The sequence below is a fragment of the Amphiura filiformis genome, chromosome 12, assembly GCF_039555335.1.
Source record: "Amphiura filiformis chromosome 12, Afil_fr2py, whole genome shotgun sequence".
Classification (NCBI taxonomy): domain Eukaryota; kingdom Metazoa; phylum Echinodermata; class Ophiuroidea; order Amphilepidida; family Amphiuridae; genus Amphiura; species Amphiura filiformis.
In genome coordinates, this window is record NC_092639.1 from 39,377,622 (window position 1) to 39,397,964 (window position 20,343).

Here is a 20,343-nt window from a genome sequence, read left to right on the forward strand (position 1 = left end):
TTAATTACTGTTGCTGATTCCCACTAGAGATTTCTATAACGTTATCAGGGTGGGGGAAAATAAACTACAGGGAATAAATCAAAACATCAGGGAGCCTATCAAAAACTAAATTGTGTTTCACACAGTGTGCTACAGGTGAATGGGGGACTGAAAACTTCAGATCATGTCAGAAGTTCTGATTGGTAACCCTGGAATAAAAAGGATGAAATGAATGAAGTGAATGAAATGCATGAGGAGAAATGAAAAGACTAAGGAATGAAATAAATAAATAAATAAATGAATAAATAAATATTAAAATAAATAAATAGATAAATAAATAAATAAATAAATAAATAAATAAATAAATAAATAAATAAATAAATAAATAAATAAATAAATAAATAAATAAATAAATAAATAAATAAATAAATAAATAAATAATAAATAAATAAATAAATAAATAAATAAATAAATAAATAAATAAATAAATAAATAAATAAATAAATAAATAAATAAATAATTAAATATGAATGAATGAATGAATGAGTGAAAGAATGAGGAGTGAATGAATGAACGAGTGAGTGAATGAGTGAGTGAGTGAGTGAGTGAGTGAGTGAGTAAGTGAGTTATGAAATGAAATGAAATGAAATGAAATGAAATGAAATGAAATGAAATGAAATGAAATGAAATGAGTGAATTGTTGAATGAATACAATTATATCAGGGCTGTCAACTCTCACGCATTGGCCGTGAGTCTCACGCATTGGGTCACTTTCTCACGGTCTCACGCCAAGGTAGTATAATCTCACGCCTCGGTAGTAAATCTCACGCAAAAAGCAGGAAAATGAGTAAAATCTCACGCATCATCATGAACAATTTGTCCTTCCTACCCCCGCTTTTCTTATTTTTGTGCGCTGTGGCTCAAATAATCATGGGTCAAAATGAACATTGGGGTCGGCAAATCCCGGTACGCCTCTGTCTCACGCCAAGCAATTCCAAAAAGTTGACAGCCCTGATTATATAAATGAATGAATGAATTAATTAATTAATTAATTAATGAAGAATGAATGAATGAAGAAGTGAAGAATGAATGCAATGAATGAATGAATATGAACTTTATATAGAAGAAAAGAAGAAAGGAAGGAAGGATGGAAGGATTATAATTTTTGTTACCACCCATTTATGACGATAATTGACATATTAATTTTAAACGATCAATAGTTATTAAATGTTTTTAAGGGGTAAGATGAAGTTTTAAAATAAATTTATGACTAGATCTAAAAATACGACATATAATTATGATAAACATAATTTATTTTTGAAAATGTGTTTTTAAAATCAGATATTATTGTCTTATTTAAAGCTTTAATCTGTTGTAAAATTTCGTCGCCATGTGTACCTTACAAAATTTTGATTTTCATAAGGGATTATTTGTGTCAGCACTTTCCATTTAAAATGCAACTTGAAACCGAATGACATTCAATAAAAAAAATTAATAATAGCGAAACAATTTATTTCCTAGAAACACTTTCACCTGTTTCACATCATTTCACTTCCGGGTTTGGATCAGCTGATTGTGGCGAACGAAAACAAAACATGACACCGTTTCTTTTAGATGTAGTAAACTGGTTTTGCATTTTACCATGTATATTTCTCAAAGTGCCACAAATTTACAAAATATATTCCAATAAGAATACCAAAGGCGTGAGTCTTCGGGGCTACTTGATAAGCTGTTCGAAGTAAGCTTACAACATGTACAATATTCATTAAAGCCATATTATAACATTCGCATACAATGATACATACACGATGTTCATAACACACAGTACGTACACGGCGTGCGGGACGGTGATATACACAACAAAGGGTCGTACCACAACATGACCGAAGGAGTGGTACGTGGCGCTGGTAGTAAATTCCAATTTTCTTTGCTTTGCCGTCAGAGTTGTTCGGCTCAAAAATAAAAGGGATATATCTGACAGTAAAAGCTAACATTTTATGGCAAATAAATGCTAATCTATTTTGTTTGAAAATGTTATAATATGGCTTTAATTAAGCATAAATTTCCTCAGCTCGAGCTCGAGGTACTCGCACTTCCGTCACAGTGGCGTATCATATGGGGGGGGGGCGCACCGAGGCTGATCGATTGGGGTGCACAAGCCGTTTTTCGGCACTTTTCCTATATGGGGTTTTCTAAATTTTGCAATCGATTGGGGGGCGCATGTGCCCCCTGTCTGTGCCCCTATGAAGAGACAAAAGGCAGACACCCATCACAAAAACATTATTTGGAGTTTGAGCAACTTTTTTATTGATACAGGTGGCTGTACAAACATGTATTATTGTATAAAGACTAATCTATTGTAATTTTTTGTGGCAGGTGTCTGCCTTTCATCTTTTCATCAGAATACCCTCATTTCTAAAGAGGCTGTAACACATTTATAAAAAAAAGTTTAACACTCCCTATGTTCAGAAAATATACTTTGGTGGGGGGGGCTGGTAAAAAGGGAGGGGGGCCAAAAATGTTTTGGACCTTAAAAGAGGGCGAGATGGCCGAGTGGTTAAGGCGTTGCGCTGCCGGCCGGGAGATACGATCGACGAGGGTTCGAGCCTTGGGCTTGCCTTAGGTGAAAATTCTCTTCCCTCCCAAAAAGTTCCTATATGGTCAGGAATCCTTCAATTAAGTTCAGTTATTTCTTCTCGCCCCCATACACTGCTTAGCACATGCAGATATAGGTAGTGTATGTGCTTCGTCCGTGATTCGGAAGTCACGTAAAGCCGTTGGTCCCGTGTACAGGAAGAGTCAAACCCTGTGCACTTTAAGTGTCAGAGCTATTCGAAAAGAGAAGGGGGACCATCCCCGGTTCTGATATCTGCAATCAATCCTAGGTTCCAGGATCGTGCATAGGTAAAAACTGTGCACGTTAAGCCTGCGCGACAATACTCAATTTGAGGTATGCATGTATATAGGAAGAAGAAGAGGGGGGACCAAAAAGTTGTAGGTGGTAGAAAAGGGGGGGGGGGCAAACAAGTTTTCCGCTTTAAAACCCAAAATTTTCGAGCGCTTCGCACGCATTGAGAATCACTTTTAACATGGACAAGTTTTGGTTTTCAGTGCTTTTGTTTAAAAAGATGATGGCACTTAGTGTACACGTACATATCTATTAATTAATTTAATATAACATTAAAGATGATCAGCAACATCGGGGTTGGTCTAAGAAATAATGGCACTTTTATCATAGAATTTTATATCTCTACAAAGTAGGCTACAAACATGATTATGTACCAATCTGATCAAAATACAACTAAATCAAGAAAATATTGCAAATAAATTGGATTTCGTTGCATGTAAACTGCACACTTTAGTTTACTATTTTTGATTGCGAGATTATTTTGTACACATAGGCCCAGGTGCCACGGTCTTAGGGGGCCAAAATTGATACCTGTGTACATTTGTGTGACCAAATTGATCTCAAATTTGACCATTTTAGCTTTTTACATAAATTAGTTCCAATTTTAACAATATTTGACCATTCAAGCTTCAATATGGCCAGTTTTTTTGCGCAGTTCGCGCATTTGTACTAGTTATCATAATAGCCACGGATCCAAATTATGCTGCTGTGCCTATGAACCTCCAAATAAATCCTCTATTTCACTTACCATATCCCTGTAAAATCAGATAAACACCCTGATTTGGGACAAATCTAAATTACCTACCAAGTATAAAATGAAAATTTCCTTGTGCTTGTATTTCATGCACAATTGTCCCATCGGGAATGTTTTAAACATTTTCCTCCCACAATGACATGTGACCCAGATACCACACCACTGGAAACAACACTATTAAGGTTACACAAAGAGACGTATAAAAAACGTATAAAAGACGTATAAAGTTGTTCTCTAAAACAGAGTTTTCTCAGTAATCAAATATCGCAGCGAGTGAAATGTTGGTGCATTGGATGTAGCTTAACATTTTTTGTGTGTGTTATATACAAATTATTAGAATAAATTTGAAAATCCTTCGTTTAAAGCATTTTTACCCACCATGTTCACAAGATCAAAAACACGTTCCATGCCGGGGTTCCATGAGGTTTTTTTCAAATGTGCGCCCGTGATAAATCCACACCGAAGCGATTGTTTTCTTCTTTTTCGTATTGTATTACAAATCGATCAAAGAAATAATGTTGCCATGGGGAAGAACCAAATACAGTACCGATTAAATTTTAAAAGCCCGTTTTGGGGAAAAAATTTGGAGAATTTGCTTGAGAAAAAGCGGGTTTGTAAAATTATCGATATCTTGATTACGAGACGTTAATTTAGACATCTGAATACCTACAGACTCAGTACACCGGTCGATCTTACCGTTTCCGATGTTGATTAAGATACTTCTTGCATCGATCCCGAGATGCGGAAAAAACCAATAGTCATTTTGTCCCACATAAATGAATAAATAACAAAACCCCCGATCCCCGGTGGACTCACCCAAAAGGTGACGCCACACCATATGATCGCCCTTATCCTCCTTGGTCTCCGACTGACACAGACGTGCCTATCGATTGTTCATAGCACTGTGTATCAATTCTCGACCAAAGGCGAGATATACGGTTGTAGTTTCACACCTTAGGTAAAACCAAACCGGTATTGTTCGCTGAGGATAGTTTTGACGGCATTTTCTGGCTAAAAAGTGACAAAAAACGATCCAAAACTTAGCTACATATCGTGCCTCCGTTTGTATACGGGACACACGAGCAATTCAAAATGGCCGCTCGTTGACGCCATTCATTTTGTTTCCCACGTAAAACAACCATTGCAGCCTGTAAGTTACAATAGATGTTTGTACATACACATTGTATTTCATGTACGGTAGGTTATTGTTGCTATGTTAGGGTGATTACTCTATCGTTATGTCTTCATTACCGTCCAATAAAGACGAAAGTTAATCAGATATTCATACGGTGGGGATTGGTAGGGACCCGCCTGACATTTTAGTAATAAAGTTAGCCAGTCCTTACTTTACCACTAACGTTAGCGACCAGCCTCCGTGCTCAGGTTTGCTTACTGGGCTTGAGTCGCGTGTTGGGGGGGGGGTAGTGCCCCCTCCCTTCTCTCCTCGCTTCGCCTCGGCCCTGTCGGGCTTGCCCTTCCCTGGTGACGGAGCGGGACCCACACCCGCTCTGTTTCACCCACAGGGAGTGCTCACAATCTTCTAGATGTCTTTCTTTTGCTTAGGACTCTCCGAGTTCCAGCTTGACGATTTGGATAGGCTCCGTCATCGCCATAAGACGAAGAAGAAATCTACCAAGGGCACTGGTAAGGTCGACACGGTGGATTCTGCTGTGACAGCCCCTATGGGTCATGGCAGGTCTGCTTAAGGGGCTCCGGTCCCCGGACAAGCAGGCGGTTCCTTCGGGACTGCTAAGCGTCCAAAGGCTCAGCAGCCAGCGAAAGCACTGACTATACGTCGGAGCAAAGTAGCAGGCAGCAGAGCGGTAACCACCAGCGAAAACCCTAGCGGGTTTTGCAGCAGGAGGATACCAGTCGATCACGGTAGATTCTGCTGTGACAGCCCCTATGGGTCATGGCAGGTCTGCTTAAGGGGCTCCGGTCCCCGGACAAGCAGGCGGTTCCTTCGGGACTGCTAGCTGGCCCAAAGGCTCAGCAGCCAGCGTAAAGCACTGACTATACGTCGGAGCAAAGTAGCAGGCAGCAGAGCGGTAACCACCAGCGAAAACCCTAGCGGGTTTGTAGCAGGAGGATACCAGTCCTCTAGCTAAAATCCTCACGGGTTTTTAGCAGGAGGACACCCGCCTGTTGCAGGCATATCTACAGGCTCAAACAGCCACAGTAGTAGCCAGCGACGGGCAGCATGCAAGGGTACCCGGGCTTGCCTGGGTTGAACCCTTAGCATGCATGGGTTCAACAGAGACGATACCGCTGCTAACGCTGTGGGTGTAGTCTTAGCAGAACCAACTGGGGTTGTCACACGGCAGCGCTCCATGGCGGGACCGCCGAGTGATACCCTGGGCCCTAGAATAACTGCTGGCTGTCCACAGGGACTGGCTGGCGATTATTCAGGGGTTGGGCTCGCAGTCTCTCACGGGACAGCGACCCAGGTGCATTCGGTGGCAGCTACAAAGTCGAGCTACGGCTTGACTTCAGTGGTAGCCGCTATGCACCCGCCCATAGCTGCCGTGAGTGGTCCGCCACACACAGCGACCTTGGGCTAAGCTCTAGAGGGTACAGTAAGTAGCTTGAACAGCCTAGCTGATCAACAACCCACTTATGTCCTCGAGAGCCAGCGGAGCGTGGGTGATCCATTACTGTCAATGGGTCAATTACCCTCTCTTGATCGATCACTGTCAAATCAACAGGGCATAGCTCCATTGATTGACGCTGCCTATTCAGGTGGCGAGGTGATTGATCGGGGGTATGCACGCTCAGCTACCCGTGGTACTAGGCAAGCTCCCTCTAGCCAAGGGACAGCCGGTATAGCGGGTACCCATACACGCGGCTTGATCCTTGCGGGGAACGCAGTGAGGCATGGGTACAGTGGTACACAGCCGGAGCCCTCACGGACACCACGCTAGTATGCAGCGCCAGTACACGCCAGCACACAGCTTGATCCCCAAACAGGGAACGCAGTGTGGCGAGGGTACAGCGGTCCACAGTTGGGAACCCTCACGGGTACCCACGCTGATACCGCACCGGTACCGCAGCACCGCTTTAGTCGCCACAGTCTCTGTGGCAACAAGGGGGGGGGAGGCGGTGCTGGTACTGCAGTACCATGGGGTTACCCTGGTGGCGGATCCTTTCAGGGTCAGCTGCCGGCTGGGTATGCCCCGTGGTACCCGCCGCAGGGTGTTTCTTCCACGGCCTAGCACCGTGGCAAGTGTCGCCAGCGATGGCCACGCAGTACCAACATCAGCTGTTGACCAGGCCAGCCGGCATGGAGCTAACCCAGATCTTGATCAGGGTAGGCCCCGGGCTGCTAGCGCTAGGACGACGGCTGCGAGAGCATGCGGACCCAGTGGTGCCATGGCGGATACCTCAGGGTCTTGCGGAGACTCCTCTTCTGCTGGCAGGTAGTCGGCGAGCCACACAGTGGTTATGCCTTCTTACCCGCTTTCAGATGCCCGTCCTCAGTTACCGCCATCATCGGAGCATGATACGGATACTGTGGGCGAGGGAAAGGAGTCGGAAGCTGAGTCCGTAGTGACATCACTACAGTCTCCTTCCCCGCTGCCCCGCGGGGAGCAACAGCACTGATCTTCCTCCGGACACCCCCTAAGGGGGAGTCCATGGAGGAGGACCAGGGGATCCTTTCAGTAGGATGCTCAGCTGCTGCTTCCTCACTGGGGACGCCTGCACTCTCATTCCCGGCAAACCTCACGGGTAGATATCGTGGGGCTGTCGAGCTCAGTAGAGCTATGACGCCGCGTGCTTGCACGCTTCCTCTGCGTGTAACGCGGGAGGACCACGGGACCTACCTGAGGGGATCCGAGAGGGACCCAGATGTCGTCAAGCGTATCACGCTCAGACAACATCTGCGCTCTCCCGCGAGGTGAGCCTATTAGCGGTGCTAACAGCTAGCCTCAACGAGAGCTCCATGGGCCTAGCCCATAGGGTGTCCACTCAGCGCCGGGGAGGGGCCTGCCACTCCAATCGCTCAACGCGATGGAAAGGCAGGGTCCTTTTTCTCTTTGGATGCTTCTGCGCTACGGTGGAGGACCGTGCAAAGAAGCCACCAACGGGAGCACTCTGAAGAGGTCGGAAACTGCCCTTACCATGGGTAGGAGCCCGCCGTCAGCAGGCCGTGCACCACCCACAGTACCCGAGGCCGCTACCTCGGCAGCACCCCTTTCTGGGAGGCGCAAGGGTAGCACAGGAACAGCTGGCAAGCCCGAAGAAGAGCAAGCGCTCTTCCAAGGGAAGCTAGGCAGAGCATTCCTGGGGGCTCAGCAGTTTTTCCACAGGGGATCTCCCAGTGGACGATCGCTATGGCTTTCACCCAGAGGTGGGAAACCATCTCTTTGAGCGCCTGGGTACGGTCAGTGGTGAGTGGGGGTTTCAGACTGGCAACCCAGTCTCCCCACATTCATCTGCACATTTCAGAGGTCCACAGTAGTGCCGCCGGACGGCCCCCAGCGTCGGGCACTACTGACAGGGATCACACAGCTTCTCACGAAGCGGGCGATTGTCCCTGGTCTACCCCCGTTCTACGGGTGATCTTGGAGCCATTGGCTCCAAGGAAGACCGGCGACGGGAGCCCCATCCGGAACCGCAGGCCGTTCAATCTGTCACGAGGAAGGGTGTCGGGACCAGCAGAATGGTCCCTTGCTCAGAGGTCGCTCAGACGATCTTCAAGGGATGTACCACCCCTCGAAAGATCTGGTCGCATCTCATCGCAATCATCCACTGCCGGTGTACTGCTCAAGGGTCACGGACCCCAAGCATTCACCGTGGACGCTCTGTCCATAGACTGGGGAGGGATGACAGCTTATGCAGTCCCTCCGATCTCACTACTCATGAGGGTGGTGGCCAAGATCGGGTGGGAAGACTGCATTGTCATTCTGCTAGGTACCAGATCTACTCCGGATGCCCGGAGCGGAGGTACCCAGTCTATCACTAGAGCACCTGCAGTTAGCTGCATGGCCCTTACCAGGGAACACGCAGCGGAGGGATACTTTTCATCAGAAGCTGTTTTTTCTCATCGCCGGGCTAGACGGAAGTCTACCCTCCGCACGTATAGCCAGAGTCTGGCTCCATACTACGCTTGGTGCAATGAGACAAATAGCTCTCCGCTAGAGCCTCTGTGCTGCTAGTTCCGGAGTTTCTGACAGAAAAGTTCCAAGCAAGACTTCAGCGGGCCACTGGGGCCAGCTATAAGTCAGCTGTCCTCTCCATTCACCGAGGTTTCGAGACGGGTCGACTATCATAGCCGATGGTTACCTTATTAGTCCTACGCCTCGACGGTATGTTCAACGAGTGTCTACCAAAAAGGAAAGTGATCCTCCTAAGGGATCCCAACACAGTCTTAGATTACTTTAAGGGTCACCCTTTTGACCTTCCGTCAAAAGCGACGCTTAAATACGTAACTCTCAAGATGGCTTTCCGGTTTGGCGTTGGCTTCGAGCTCTTCGGGACGGCGGTGCTGAGTTGCACACGGTCTCGAGGTTAGCTTCCGTGTTCCCAGACACTGGAGCGACACTGTTTCGGGCGCTCTGTTCTCGTGACTACTGAACGGGCGCGGTGCATACCGACATTCGTCCCTCTCCAATCCCCAGGGTTGGGCAAGGTTCGGCTGAAGCCAAAGATAGGCTGGGGTGTCCGATAAGGCGCTGCAGCACTATTTCTTCCGAACACAAGCCTTGCGAGGACTCACGACCGCATTCATCACCCTTACAGAGTTTTCGGTCCAGCCGCTGTCGCAATGGCTGGTCCAGGTGTTGGTGGGGTCCGGGATCGCGAAGGTTTCGGCCCCACGACCCACTCGACACGAGCTATCTCATCATCTTGGGTATACCGTTCGGTTGTCCCTTGAGGAGATCTAGGAGGCGGTGTCCCGGAAGCCACCTTCGCCCTTCTCTACGATACTTCCGTTTACGTTAGTAATCAGAGACGGGGCGGGAGGTTTACCGGGACATTGTTCGGGCGATCATAATACGGTGGTGTACGGGTACCAGGTTTTCAGACTATACAGAATACTCAGCATGGTAAGAACCAGTGTCGCTATTCTTAACCACCAAACTTATTAAGTAAGGAGGTTTATGTCTGTGATCGCGTGGTCTTTTTTGTTTCCCGACCGTTGGGGGAAAATATTTTCTGAACTCGCGAAAACCATCGTTACTCCGCTCCCGATCCCTGATCAGATGCTGACCAATCTTGTACCTCCATCCGTCGGTTACTTGCTAGATCGATCTTTCAGATGTTGATGCAAGAAGTATCTTAATCAACATCGGAAACGGTAAGATCGACCGGTGTACTGAGTCTAGTCCCAAACAAAAATGTTTGGTAGACTCATAACCGTGCGATCTTACCTTTCCGATGTTGATTATCCCGACCCCGCCACCCCTACAAGTTTGGTCCGGTAGGGGATCCCAAGTCGGATAAGGGCGATCATATGGTGTGACGTCACCTTTTGGGTGAGTCCACCGGGGATCGGGGGTTTTGTTATTTATTCATTTATGTGGGACAAAATGACTATTGGTTTTTCCGCATCTCGGGATCGATGCAAGAAGTATCTTAATCAACATCGGAAAGGTAAGATCGCACCGGTTATGAGTCTACCAAACATTTTTGTTTGGGACTATTATTCTCAACATTCTGCCAATTGCTATTCCATTTGATTTTCACTCCAAATTGAAGCTAGTTTAGCAAAAAACGAGGTTTTCCTCCATCAGTTCGTTAAAAATTTCAGCGCCGACATGCGTGTTTATTCTAAGAGCCATAATGCGGACGCGATTGTAATCATGTACAATTATAGTTATATCATCCGCTTTGAGAACAGTCAATTGCGTAACCTGATATATGGCCGAGTGGATAGAGTGTTGGACTGGGAATCTAATATGAACTATTTTTGTGGGTTCGAGTCTCCGTGTGGCTGAATTTTCTTTTTTTTCTCTTTTCTCATTTTTACTTCCTTTCTTTCCTCTTTTCTTTCTCTCTTTCTTTTTTCATTTTTTTTTTCATTTCTTTCTTTCTTTCTTTCTTTTTCGTTCATTTTCTTTCTCTCTCTTTCTTTCTCTTTTTCACTATTTCTTTATTCTTTCTTGCTCCTTTCTTTTTAGTTTTATTTGATTGATTAAGCTGAGTGCAGTGAATCGTGATTGATTGTTTTTCACTTTATATAATTCAGAAATTTGTAGGCCTGCTAAGTCTGTCTTGTTGATTTTCATCCCAAATTCGATTTACAAATAGGGCCTAGGCCTAATTGCTTTTTGATATTTTTGTTGTTGCCTATATACCCTTACATTGTAATCAGGGGAATAGCAGCATTGATTTCATCAAAGATATATTCAAAATCAACACATTTTCCAGGGTGTAGCTTGACGAAGTGCCCCCAATCAATTTTAAAATTTATAAAATCCTTGTGAAAATTGTTTAAAACGGCTTGTGCCACCCCGGCATCCGAGCTCGGGCACGAGCTAAGCCAAGTTTCATCGCCTTTTCATGTCTTGACCGTGGATCGATATTCTATTGTAAGTAGGCCTACGTCCCGCACGCTTGTTCATTTTCTGCATGGCTGTTTCTGTTATGAACTTACGCCCCTCTGAAATCAAGCGCATGAAAAACTCTCGGCTAACCTTAAGTATAATGTTTGTTATACAATAATGGGGGGCCAAAAAAGTTTTTATCTGTCAAAAGAGGGGGGTCAAAAAAGTTTAGCAGTCCATTGAGGGGGGGGGGTCAAAAAAGTTTTAGAGCGAAAAATTGGAGGAAGACCAGCCCCCCTACCAAAGTATTAATGAACACTCCCTTAACAAATTCTTGTCAGAGCAACTCATTAATGGGCACATATATGCTTATTACTTAGCAGATTTTTACGGTATGCTTGTAGACAGAATTCTACAGTACAAGACTCTCATCTAATTTGATTTTGCTATAAATCCTTCCTATACAGGCATACCTTCACAATCGTCTATCATGCTCGCCATAGTTATCCATTGTTATTCTATCTAGAATATCCATTTCTTGCTGTGCAAGGTAAGTGCAATACACATATTCTATCATAATCATATCCTAGTTAAAAACTTGATGCAACCAAGCATGCATATCCTAAACGATAGATTTTCAACACAAAGGTAGTGTACTGCGGTTTATCATTATCATACCACTAAGGGAAACATCAAAGAACACAGCTAACGGGATATATTTTCATATCTAGCCCGTATTTATGCTTTATATCTAGTCAGTGAGAGCGTAATGCGCAAGCACAATACGCGTGTACGGCGAGGTACACGTATAAAGGCAATTCGCGTAAAGCGGGCATGTAAAATGCACGCGATATACTTATTACCGGTACTCGGAACAGTCATCTAATTTTTGTAATGTTTTTCCTATTTTGCAACAATTTTAATGTTTAAAAACGTAATTATTTCATTATAATAAATTCTTCGGCTTCACCCAGTATGGCGCGCACTTCGTGCACAATAATTTCCCATACCATACCGACGCTGAACGTATTTAACTTATAATATTGTTTAAAGCGATGAACCCAGCAAACACAAAAATGTTTTTAAAACGTTTGAAATAAGTTATATTTTGGCTTTTGGTTTAGGTAAAAACGTTTTAAGGGTACTACACCCATTGATTTTTTTGCATTTTTTTGCATTTTGTGAAGAAATTACAAAAAAAAATTGGACAAAGTGGTATGCAAAATGAAGGGGCAAATCTTCTCGTTTTATTGGTGGTATCGGTATCAATGTAGCTTACATGCTTTTACAGATAGAAGCCAAAAGGAGGTACATCACTGATGATTTAAATTCACTTCATTTTGGAAAGCTTACTATCAACGGATTTCGTTAAAATTTTGGATATGTGTTGCTAACACATTAGGGAAATAAAGTTGATATGTAAAATGGGAATAAGTGGTTCCTGATTTCTTTTATGACTTCATGAACTTGGTGCTCCACAACTATCAAAAAGGAACTGGTTAAAATGCTTCTATTTTCAATGTTGAGCTATATTTTGCATTTTTAACTTGCGACATTATTGCACTGAAACTTAATTAAGCCATAGGTAACAGGTTACAACAACCATACTACAGCAATGATGAAAAAATTGTATTTCTTGTCACCTATACAACCATATTGGGTAGTTTTCCGTAAGCTTAAGTTTTGTGATTTTGGTAACTATTTTATATTTATTTGTGAAATCCGTCTCAACTAGGCATTCTAAATTGTACTCACCATTTACATCCCAAGGTATATTAGTATATCCACCATGCACTTCTCGATATATATCCAGTTAAAGACAGAATATCAAAATTATGCCTCATATGATATCACAGACTCTCACATGTGTATTCAAAATTGATGCTTAAATTTGACCTGAACCAATTGACCTATAACCTGACATACGGTGACCTAATAGCCTTTTCTTCTCCTAACAACTAATGACTATGCATCCATTGTATAAGTGTTTATTTAATTTATTCAGTGTTATATCATGGTAGGTATTTTGCATGCACCACTATAGATTTTCTATAGAGAGTATAACAAAGGATTTAATGTATTCTATTCATGTACCCTACTTGAACATTTTCAAAAGAATAAATTATGGTTTGTTATGAAACACAGATCTGAGTTACTAGGTTACAGTAAACAAAAAATATATAGGGCTAAAATGACTTACTAAAATTGTTGAAATTCACTTTATATGTAGATATATTTTATAAGTTCAGGACATGAGGTGATAAACATATATATACTTAATAAATTTGCAAGAAAAAAAAGAAGAGGGGTACTTATGAAAATCGGGGTATTATATCGCCTTAATAACATTAAAATGTCGGGTTATATAAAGGTCATGATAACGTTTTGTATGAAAACACACTACAACAATATTTTTAAATGTTTTCCAAAAATGTTATTGTAAACTATTTTTGCAAACATTTTTGCCAAATATTGTGTCAATACTTAAATAACATTATGTTAAAATATTTGAACCCAGCAAACACAGAAATGTTCTTAAAATGTTTTTTCAAAACCTTTTAATAACATTTAAATGTCTAGTTATATAAAGGTCATGAAAACGATTTTAAAACATTATTGAAAATATTTTGGGCAAACATTTTTTGCAAAATATTTTTTCAACCTCCAAAATAACATTCTTTTTAGAATGTTTTGTATCAAGTTTTCAAGAATGTTTTTAGAATGTTATTAAAACGTTTTTATACCCTTTATATAACCCGACATTTAAACGCTTTCTGTAAAACATTTTTGTTTGCTGAGCAGTAGATTATCAAAAAACGTTTTTCAAGGTTATGAAAACGTTTTATACTCTTAATATACCCTTTATATAACCCGACATTTAAACGTTTTCTGAAAACCTTTTATAACCTTTTGCGAATGATGTCGAAAACGTTTTGTGTTTGCTGGGAATGTCTTGTTTTTTTCTTCTCACTAACACAAAAGGTGAGATAGTCTTTAACCCTGTCATAAAATTAATAATTGTAACACAAGAGTGACAACTACACTCTCATCCTCATAAAGTGTACACCTGATGGTGAACAACTGAATGGAAGTGTTGAACATTGTGTAACACAAGCACAATGTTCAGGCTATACTCCCAGGGGGGATACTCAGTACAAATGACCATATGGGGACATGCCGCAAACAAGGATAGCATTTTCAGCCTTTTTTCACCCCTTTTTCTAGGCCAATTTTGGTACATGGATGGGTCCTTTTTTCAAAATGTTCTCAACTTTTTCGGAAAATAGCCCAATTTTGCCTCAATCTAGCCGAAATTTCGCCAAAATTTGGGGGGAAATTTGTAAAAACTAAGACTAATTTAGGTGAAATTCGGCCAAACATTTTGACTTCTGGTATATCGATGGGTCCAAATTTCTTGAAAAATTGGTATATTGATCGGTCCACTTTCAAATTCTCAGTGGCACACCCCTACCAAAACCAAACTTGAGTACCCCCGCCCCCAGGGCTATTATACTCTGATCAGCTAGTAATAGGCGGGACTCATAACATCAAGGATTGACGTACAATTTGTACATACAACTGGGCGCAGCTCCTACACAAACTGCTCTTTACGTATTGCATGACTGACACGCTTTTGTGAATTTATGTGGGCATAAATTGGGACTTTATTGACTCGTGCAGTGAACAAATCCTGAATACTTGCCTATTATGAGCTGATCATAGTATAGTGATAAGAATAACTGGATTTTAATATGGTGTAAAGACTGATATTTTTTACATGATGTAATGGTGCTATTTTGATTTCTTTCAGATCTTGTTCTCATTCCTTTAATCCTGTTCTATGATAGAAGACTGAATATTACAATGGCTACTACCAGTATTATGTATCCTTGATAGAAGAAAAAGTGAGTGAGTGGGGGGGGGTGAGTAGCTGTGAGCAAGTGAGTGAGTAGGTGAGTGGTGAGTGAGTGAGTGGGTGGGTGAGTAGTGGGTGAGTGAGTGAATGGCCGAATAATGAAATTGCTTTTGAGTTTAATTTGTGAGACTTCGATTTTTAGGACGAATTTAAACTGTCCTTTTTATGAATATGAATGATATACATGTAAGTGTGAAATACTCTGGGAAAAACCTATACTACTAGTTGGGTGGGGGGGGGGGGTAAGGGATCAGTAAGTGTATGAGTAAGCATGTTAATCAGTTGACCAGTTAGTGAATAGATGAGTTTGGGTGGAAATAATGGTGTAAATTTGATATGGGTGTTAAAAAACATGAAAATATTGTAGAGCTGTGAGAAATTGATATGGACAGTCAATATTTTTTGTAGTGAATGTACATGAACATCAAACAGTAAACTATACCAGGCCCGTACGCAGGATTTTTTTTGGGGGGTGCTGATTTTGAAAAGGTGGACTTTTTTCCAAGGGAGGGAGGCAATTTTGTGAAAAGTGGACTTTTCCCCCCAAATTTGGATCTTTTTTGACCAAAAAACGTAAAAAAACTCATTTTTTGGCTCGCTACGCTCGCAAATTTTTACATTTTGGGACTTTTTGTATACTTTTGTATACTTTATACAAATTTGGGGAGGTGCGGTCGCACCCCCGCACCCCTCCTGCGTACGGGCCTGAACTATACCAACTATATACATGATTATGTAAATTTCTTAACATTTTATTGTTCAGTATGTATTTATTCTATATAGCTATATTGATGTTATTACCGATGAGGATAATTCTTATACTGCAGGTAAGTGCAAGACAAAAACCCTGTTCCATGGATGAATGGACCATTCAAGTATGGTTGGGCTGATTTTGGTGGTTGTTGTTTGTTTGTTTGGTTTGGTGGTTTTTTTTGTGCAAATAACCCTAAGTCACCAAAAGCTGTTAAAGATTAGCAATAGTTTTTCACTCATTTCTTTTTCAGTCAAACTCAAATGGTTTTGGCAAAAAAAAAAAGGCTGAATTTACATGCACACTGCAAAGAAAGAACACAAATACAAAATCTGGGTAGCTCGGGCCGTAGAACAGCTAAGAGCCAAATTTTTTAATGATGTAATCTTACAAATACACTTTCAAAAGCCCGATATACTGCACTAATAAAGCATCTGAACACTTAAAACAAATGCCATTTCAGTTCGGGGGCACTGCTAATTCAAAGACGTCTCTGATATCAAATACTCTTGAAGCGTCATGTCACATAACAGTATCATATTTCAGAGGCGTCTCATAAATCACATACTCCCTAGTTTCAAAACCCAGTCGCATAAGCGATATAAGTAATTTTGATGAGCGTGCCAGCGCAGTGGGAATACTTTTGTGCATAGGCCTTATCAGGGTTGTAGCTAGCCCAAGTTGAGCATGTTGAGTGCCTGCTAAATTCACTATCCAATTCATGAATTGGATAGTAAAATCGGGATTTTTTTACTTCAAAACATTTGATTTTAGCCATTGCAATCTAAGTGTGTTCTGGGACCATTTGTCAGAATTTGCACAGATAGATATAATTTTTGCACAGGTAGATATTTGCTAAACATAGGAAAGCTTATTCTAATACACTCAGCTTCGTTCTGATGTGCTGCATCGAGTGCCGAGCTGTCAACAAAGCTCAATGTATGTGATATCACAGACCTCCGTATGTGAAATCACTGACCCGTCTTTGAAATCAGAGACGTCCGGTTATTACGAGTGCCCCCGAACTGATTTCAGTAAAACTAAATTGATACCTCATTCGGTACGATATCAGTCATATGATTTTATTTTTCTTAATTTATAGCAATTTGAATAAAAAAAGAGCTTTTCAAAAGTGACAACAATTAACATTGACTTTCCCCTTAAAGCAGGCAGATATAGATCACAGCAGAGTGAGCATTCATTTGTTAGGCTTTATTGAACCTGTAACAATGGGTAGCAGAAATCACCTTGAAGGAGGAAATATCTAAATTTGTCACTTTTGGAATTCAACCATTTGTTGTGACAAAAATTTGCATTGACTTTCCCCCTCAAAGTATGCAGATATTGATCACAGCAGAGTGAGCGTTCATCTGTTAGGCTCTATTGATTCTGTAACAATAAGTAACAGAAATCGCCTTAAGGGGGTACTACACCCCTGTGGTAATTTTGTGACTATAAATTGCATTTTTCTCAAAAATTAATAACACACTGGTAACAAAAGTTATGTATATTATTGGGGCAAGAAATCCAATTACTACACTGAAATTTCAGTGAATCAAGACAAGCGGTTCAGTAAATATGATAGGAAATGAGGTACATCTTAGCGGTACCTCATTTTCTATCACAAGTATCGAACTGCTTGTCTTGGGTCACTGAAATTCCAGTGTAGTATTTGGATTCCTTGCCCCTATAATATACATAACTTTTGTTACCAGGGTGTAATTAGTTTTTGAGAAAAATGCAAAAATAGTCACAAATTTATTGAGGGTTGTAGTACCCCCTTAAAGGCAGAAATATCTCAATTTGTCACTTTTGAAATTCAACCATTTGTTATTTAAATGAGTATAGCTGAGTGGAATAAAATCACATCATACTGTATAAGGTATCAAAGTTCAACGAACAAATTTCTCCATCTACCAACTACTTTATTTTACAATTTAGATTTATTGTCTTTAAGATATGGCTTTTGTTTTAAGTGGTCGGATACTTTTTTGCACAGTATATATTTGCAGTATTGGTACAATGGTGAAATGTCTGTAATTGAAAAAACTTCTGAAAAGCAGAAACAGGTGACATGCACACCAGTGGCGTACCGTGGCCGCCCCAACCCCGGGGGGCTGAAGAAGAAACAATTTTGCTGCCCCTTCCTTAACAGCCCGAAAAGGTTGACCCAATTTTTTCACGGTCGTTTGAAAAAAAAGCAAAAAAAAAAAAAAAAGGATTTTAGGCGCTAGCGCCCTAAAAGCAACATTTTTCACAATTTTTATGCTTTTTCAATTTTTGCGGCCTTTTTCTTCTGAATTCATTTTGCCGCCCCTTCGTTTTTGCCGCACCTGTTTTTGCCGCCCTTCTTCTTCCTCCGCCCTTTGTTTTTGCCACCCCTACTTTGACCCGGGGCTGGCGCTCCCAAAGCCCCCCCCCCAAAATACGCGCATGCACACACAAGCATCATGTTTTTGTGTTATTCTTGTTCTGTTTTTTATTTTTTTTACTTTATTTATATATTTGTTTCAGGCCTATTGCAAGGTTATTTTTAAGAAGGTGCAGAATTTCCTAAAATAATATAGACTTTTTTTCAACAACAAAAAAATCTCACATGCAAAAAGTGAACTTAAGGGAGTACTACACCCCTGCCCAATTTTGTGCCTATTTTTGTATTTTTCTCAAAAATTATAGCGCATTGGTGACAAGTAAGATATGTATATTATAGGGGCAAGGACTACAACTACTGCACTGGAAATTTTATTTCAACACAAACAACATTTGTGGAGTTACAGTCAAAAATGAGGGAAAACCAATATTTGATCAATAACTACTTGCTTTGAGTTGCTGAATTTTCAGTGCAGTAGTTATATATCTTACTTGTCACCAATGCGCTATAATTTGTGAGAAAAATGCAAAAATAGGCACAAAATTGGCCAGCGGTGTAGTACCCCCTTAACCCACCCAACCCTAAAAATGGCCTTTTGGGGGCTATTTTGACATGACAAAGTGGTCCCTTTGTTACTTTATAAACCACCAAAAGTATATTTCAACAGCTTTGTTTTGCCTAGAAACGATACTATCTCGACATGATTCATGTATCCGTTAATATAACAGGAATATTGCAAGATTGCATTATTATCTAAATTTTTGTGCACAAAATATAAAGATACCAAATCACGAAAATATAACTCGAACAAATGTTAGCCTACATAACTGAAACTAAATAATTGTATGTTTTATTGCAGGTATTACAAATTCCACTTGGCATGTATGGCAAATGGTCACATCTATCAGTACTATCCCTTACGAAAATGTAATCATAAAAACAAGCTCGAATAAGCTTGTTTCGAGCTCGAGTGAGCTTATTTTGAGCTCAGATGTGATTGATTTTGCTTGTGTAAGCAACATTGAGCTCCTTCAAGCTCGTAGGTCGAAAGGTCGAGCTCATATTTACGAACACGAGCTCACAATACAAACAAATTACGAGCACAAGTAGTCAATTGCGATCTTGCCCACACAAACCTTACGAGCTCAAAATGCTCGTTTCTTATATGTGAGCTTGCACGAGCACACATGAGCTCATAAACTTTACATGTGAGCTCACACAAGCTTGTACATTTTTAAGTAAAATTTCTATTAAATTTGTAAGCTCAAAAATTTGGCCTTGAGCTCTCATGAGCACATACAAGCTCATTAATTTTGTACTTCATATTTCTAAAACATGTTGTGAGCTTGCAAATTTGATGTGAGCTCGCATGACCGCATACAAGCTCGTAAATTTTGTACTTTTGTAAAATTTCTACTATGATAATTTGTGAGCTTGTAAAAGTGTAAGCTCATAAATGTTGTACTTGATAGTGACAATTTCTCCTTTGAATGATTCATATAGACATAGCTGTCATCACATCACTTTTTACATTTTTAATTCCAATATATGTATTAACATTTTTAGCGAAATAAGGGTATTGTCGAAGGGCAAATAATTCATGAAATCGCTAAAAAAGGTGTTTTTCACCGACTAGCATGAATATCTATATATCTGTGGATGCGCTGCACGGAGTGCAGGACCGGGGTTCCTGTACTAAGCATCATTTCAAATTCAACAAGTTGTTGTTTATCTAAAAATGCAACAAAACATTTAAAGAAAAAAAAGTTGTTGTTTATCACATGATCAATCACAATTCAATTTTAAGGCTTAAGCTTACTTCGAAGTTCGACATCAGCTGTCTTTAAATTAATGAATGGTGCATTCATTCTCAAATTGACACAAGCTCCAGTACAGGAGCTCTTACTTAAACACTCATCATTTCATTACCTTCCCTGAAAATGTGAGTTTACAATATATACAAACCTGAATTGGCTCAAAATATTTTCAACAGTACTGGGCGCTGACATCTTGGATTTTCAATTTGGCATTGTCACAAATCTTTTACAGCTGAAAAAAATATTTACAATAAACAAAAACTGCCACAATTTTTGACATAAAAATATATTTAAATGCTAAAAAAAAAATATTTAAAACAACAATTGTACATTATAAAAGATTACTAACCAAATATATTA

General features: G+C 40.9%; 1 protein-coding gene across 1 annotated transcript; it reads left to right on the forward strand.

Annotated features, from left to right (window-relative positions):
- Positions 1 to 1,543: 1,543 nt before the first annotated feature.
- Positions 1,544 to 19,097, forward strand: LOC140166810 (mannose-P-dolichol utilization defect 1 protein homolog). Its single transcript, XM_072190300.1, has 5 exons — positions 1,544 to 1,717; positions 11,596 to 11,678; positions 14,940 to 15,012; positions 15,808 to 15,871; positions 19,026 to 19,097. The coding sequence occupies exons 1-5, from the start codon at positions 1,575 to 1,577 to the stop codon at positions 19,095 to 19,097; spliced, it is 435 nt and encodes a 144-aa protein (XP_072046401.1). The 5' UTR covers positions 1,544 to 1,574.
- Positions 19,098 to 20,343: the final 1,246 nt, after the last annotated feature.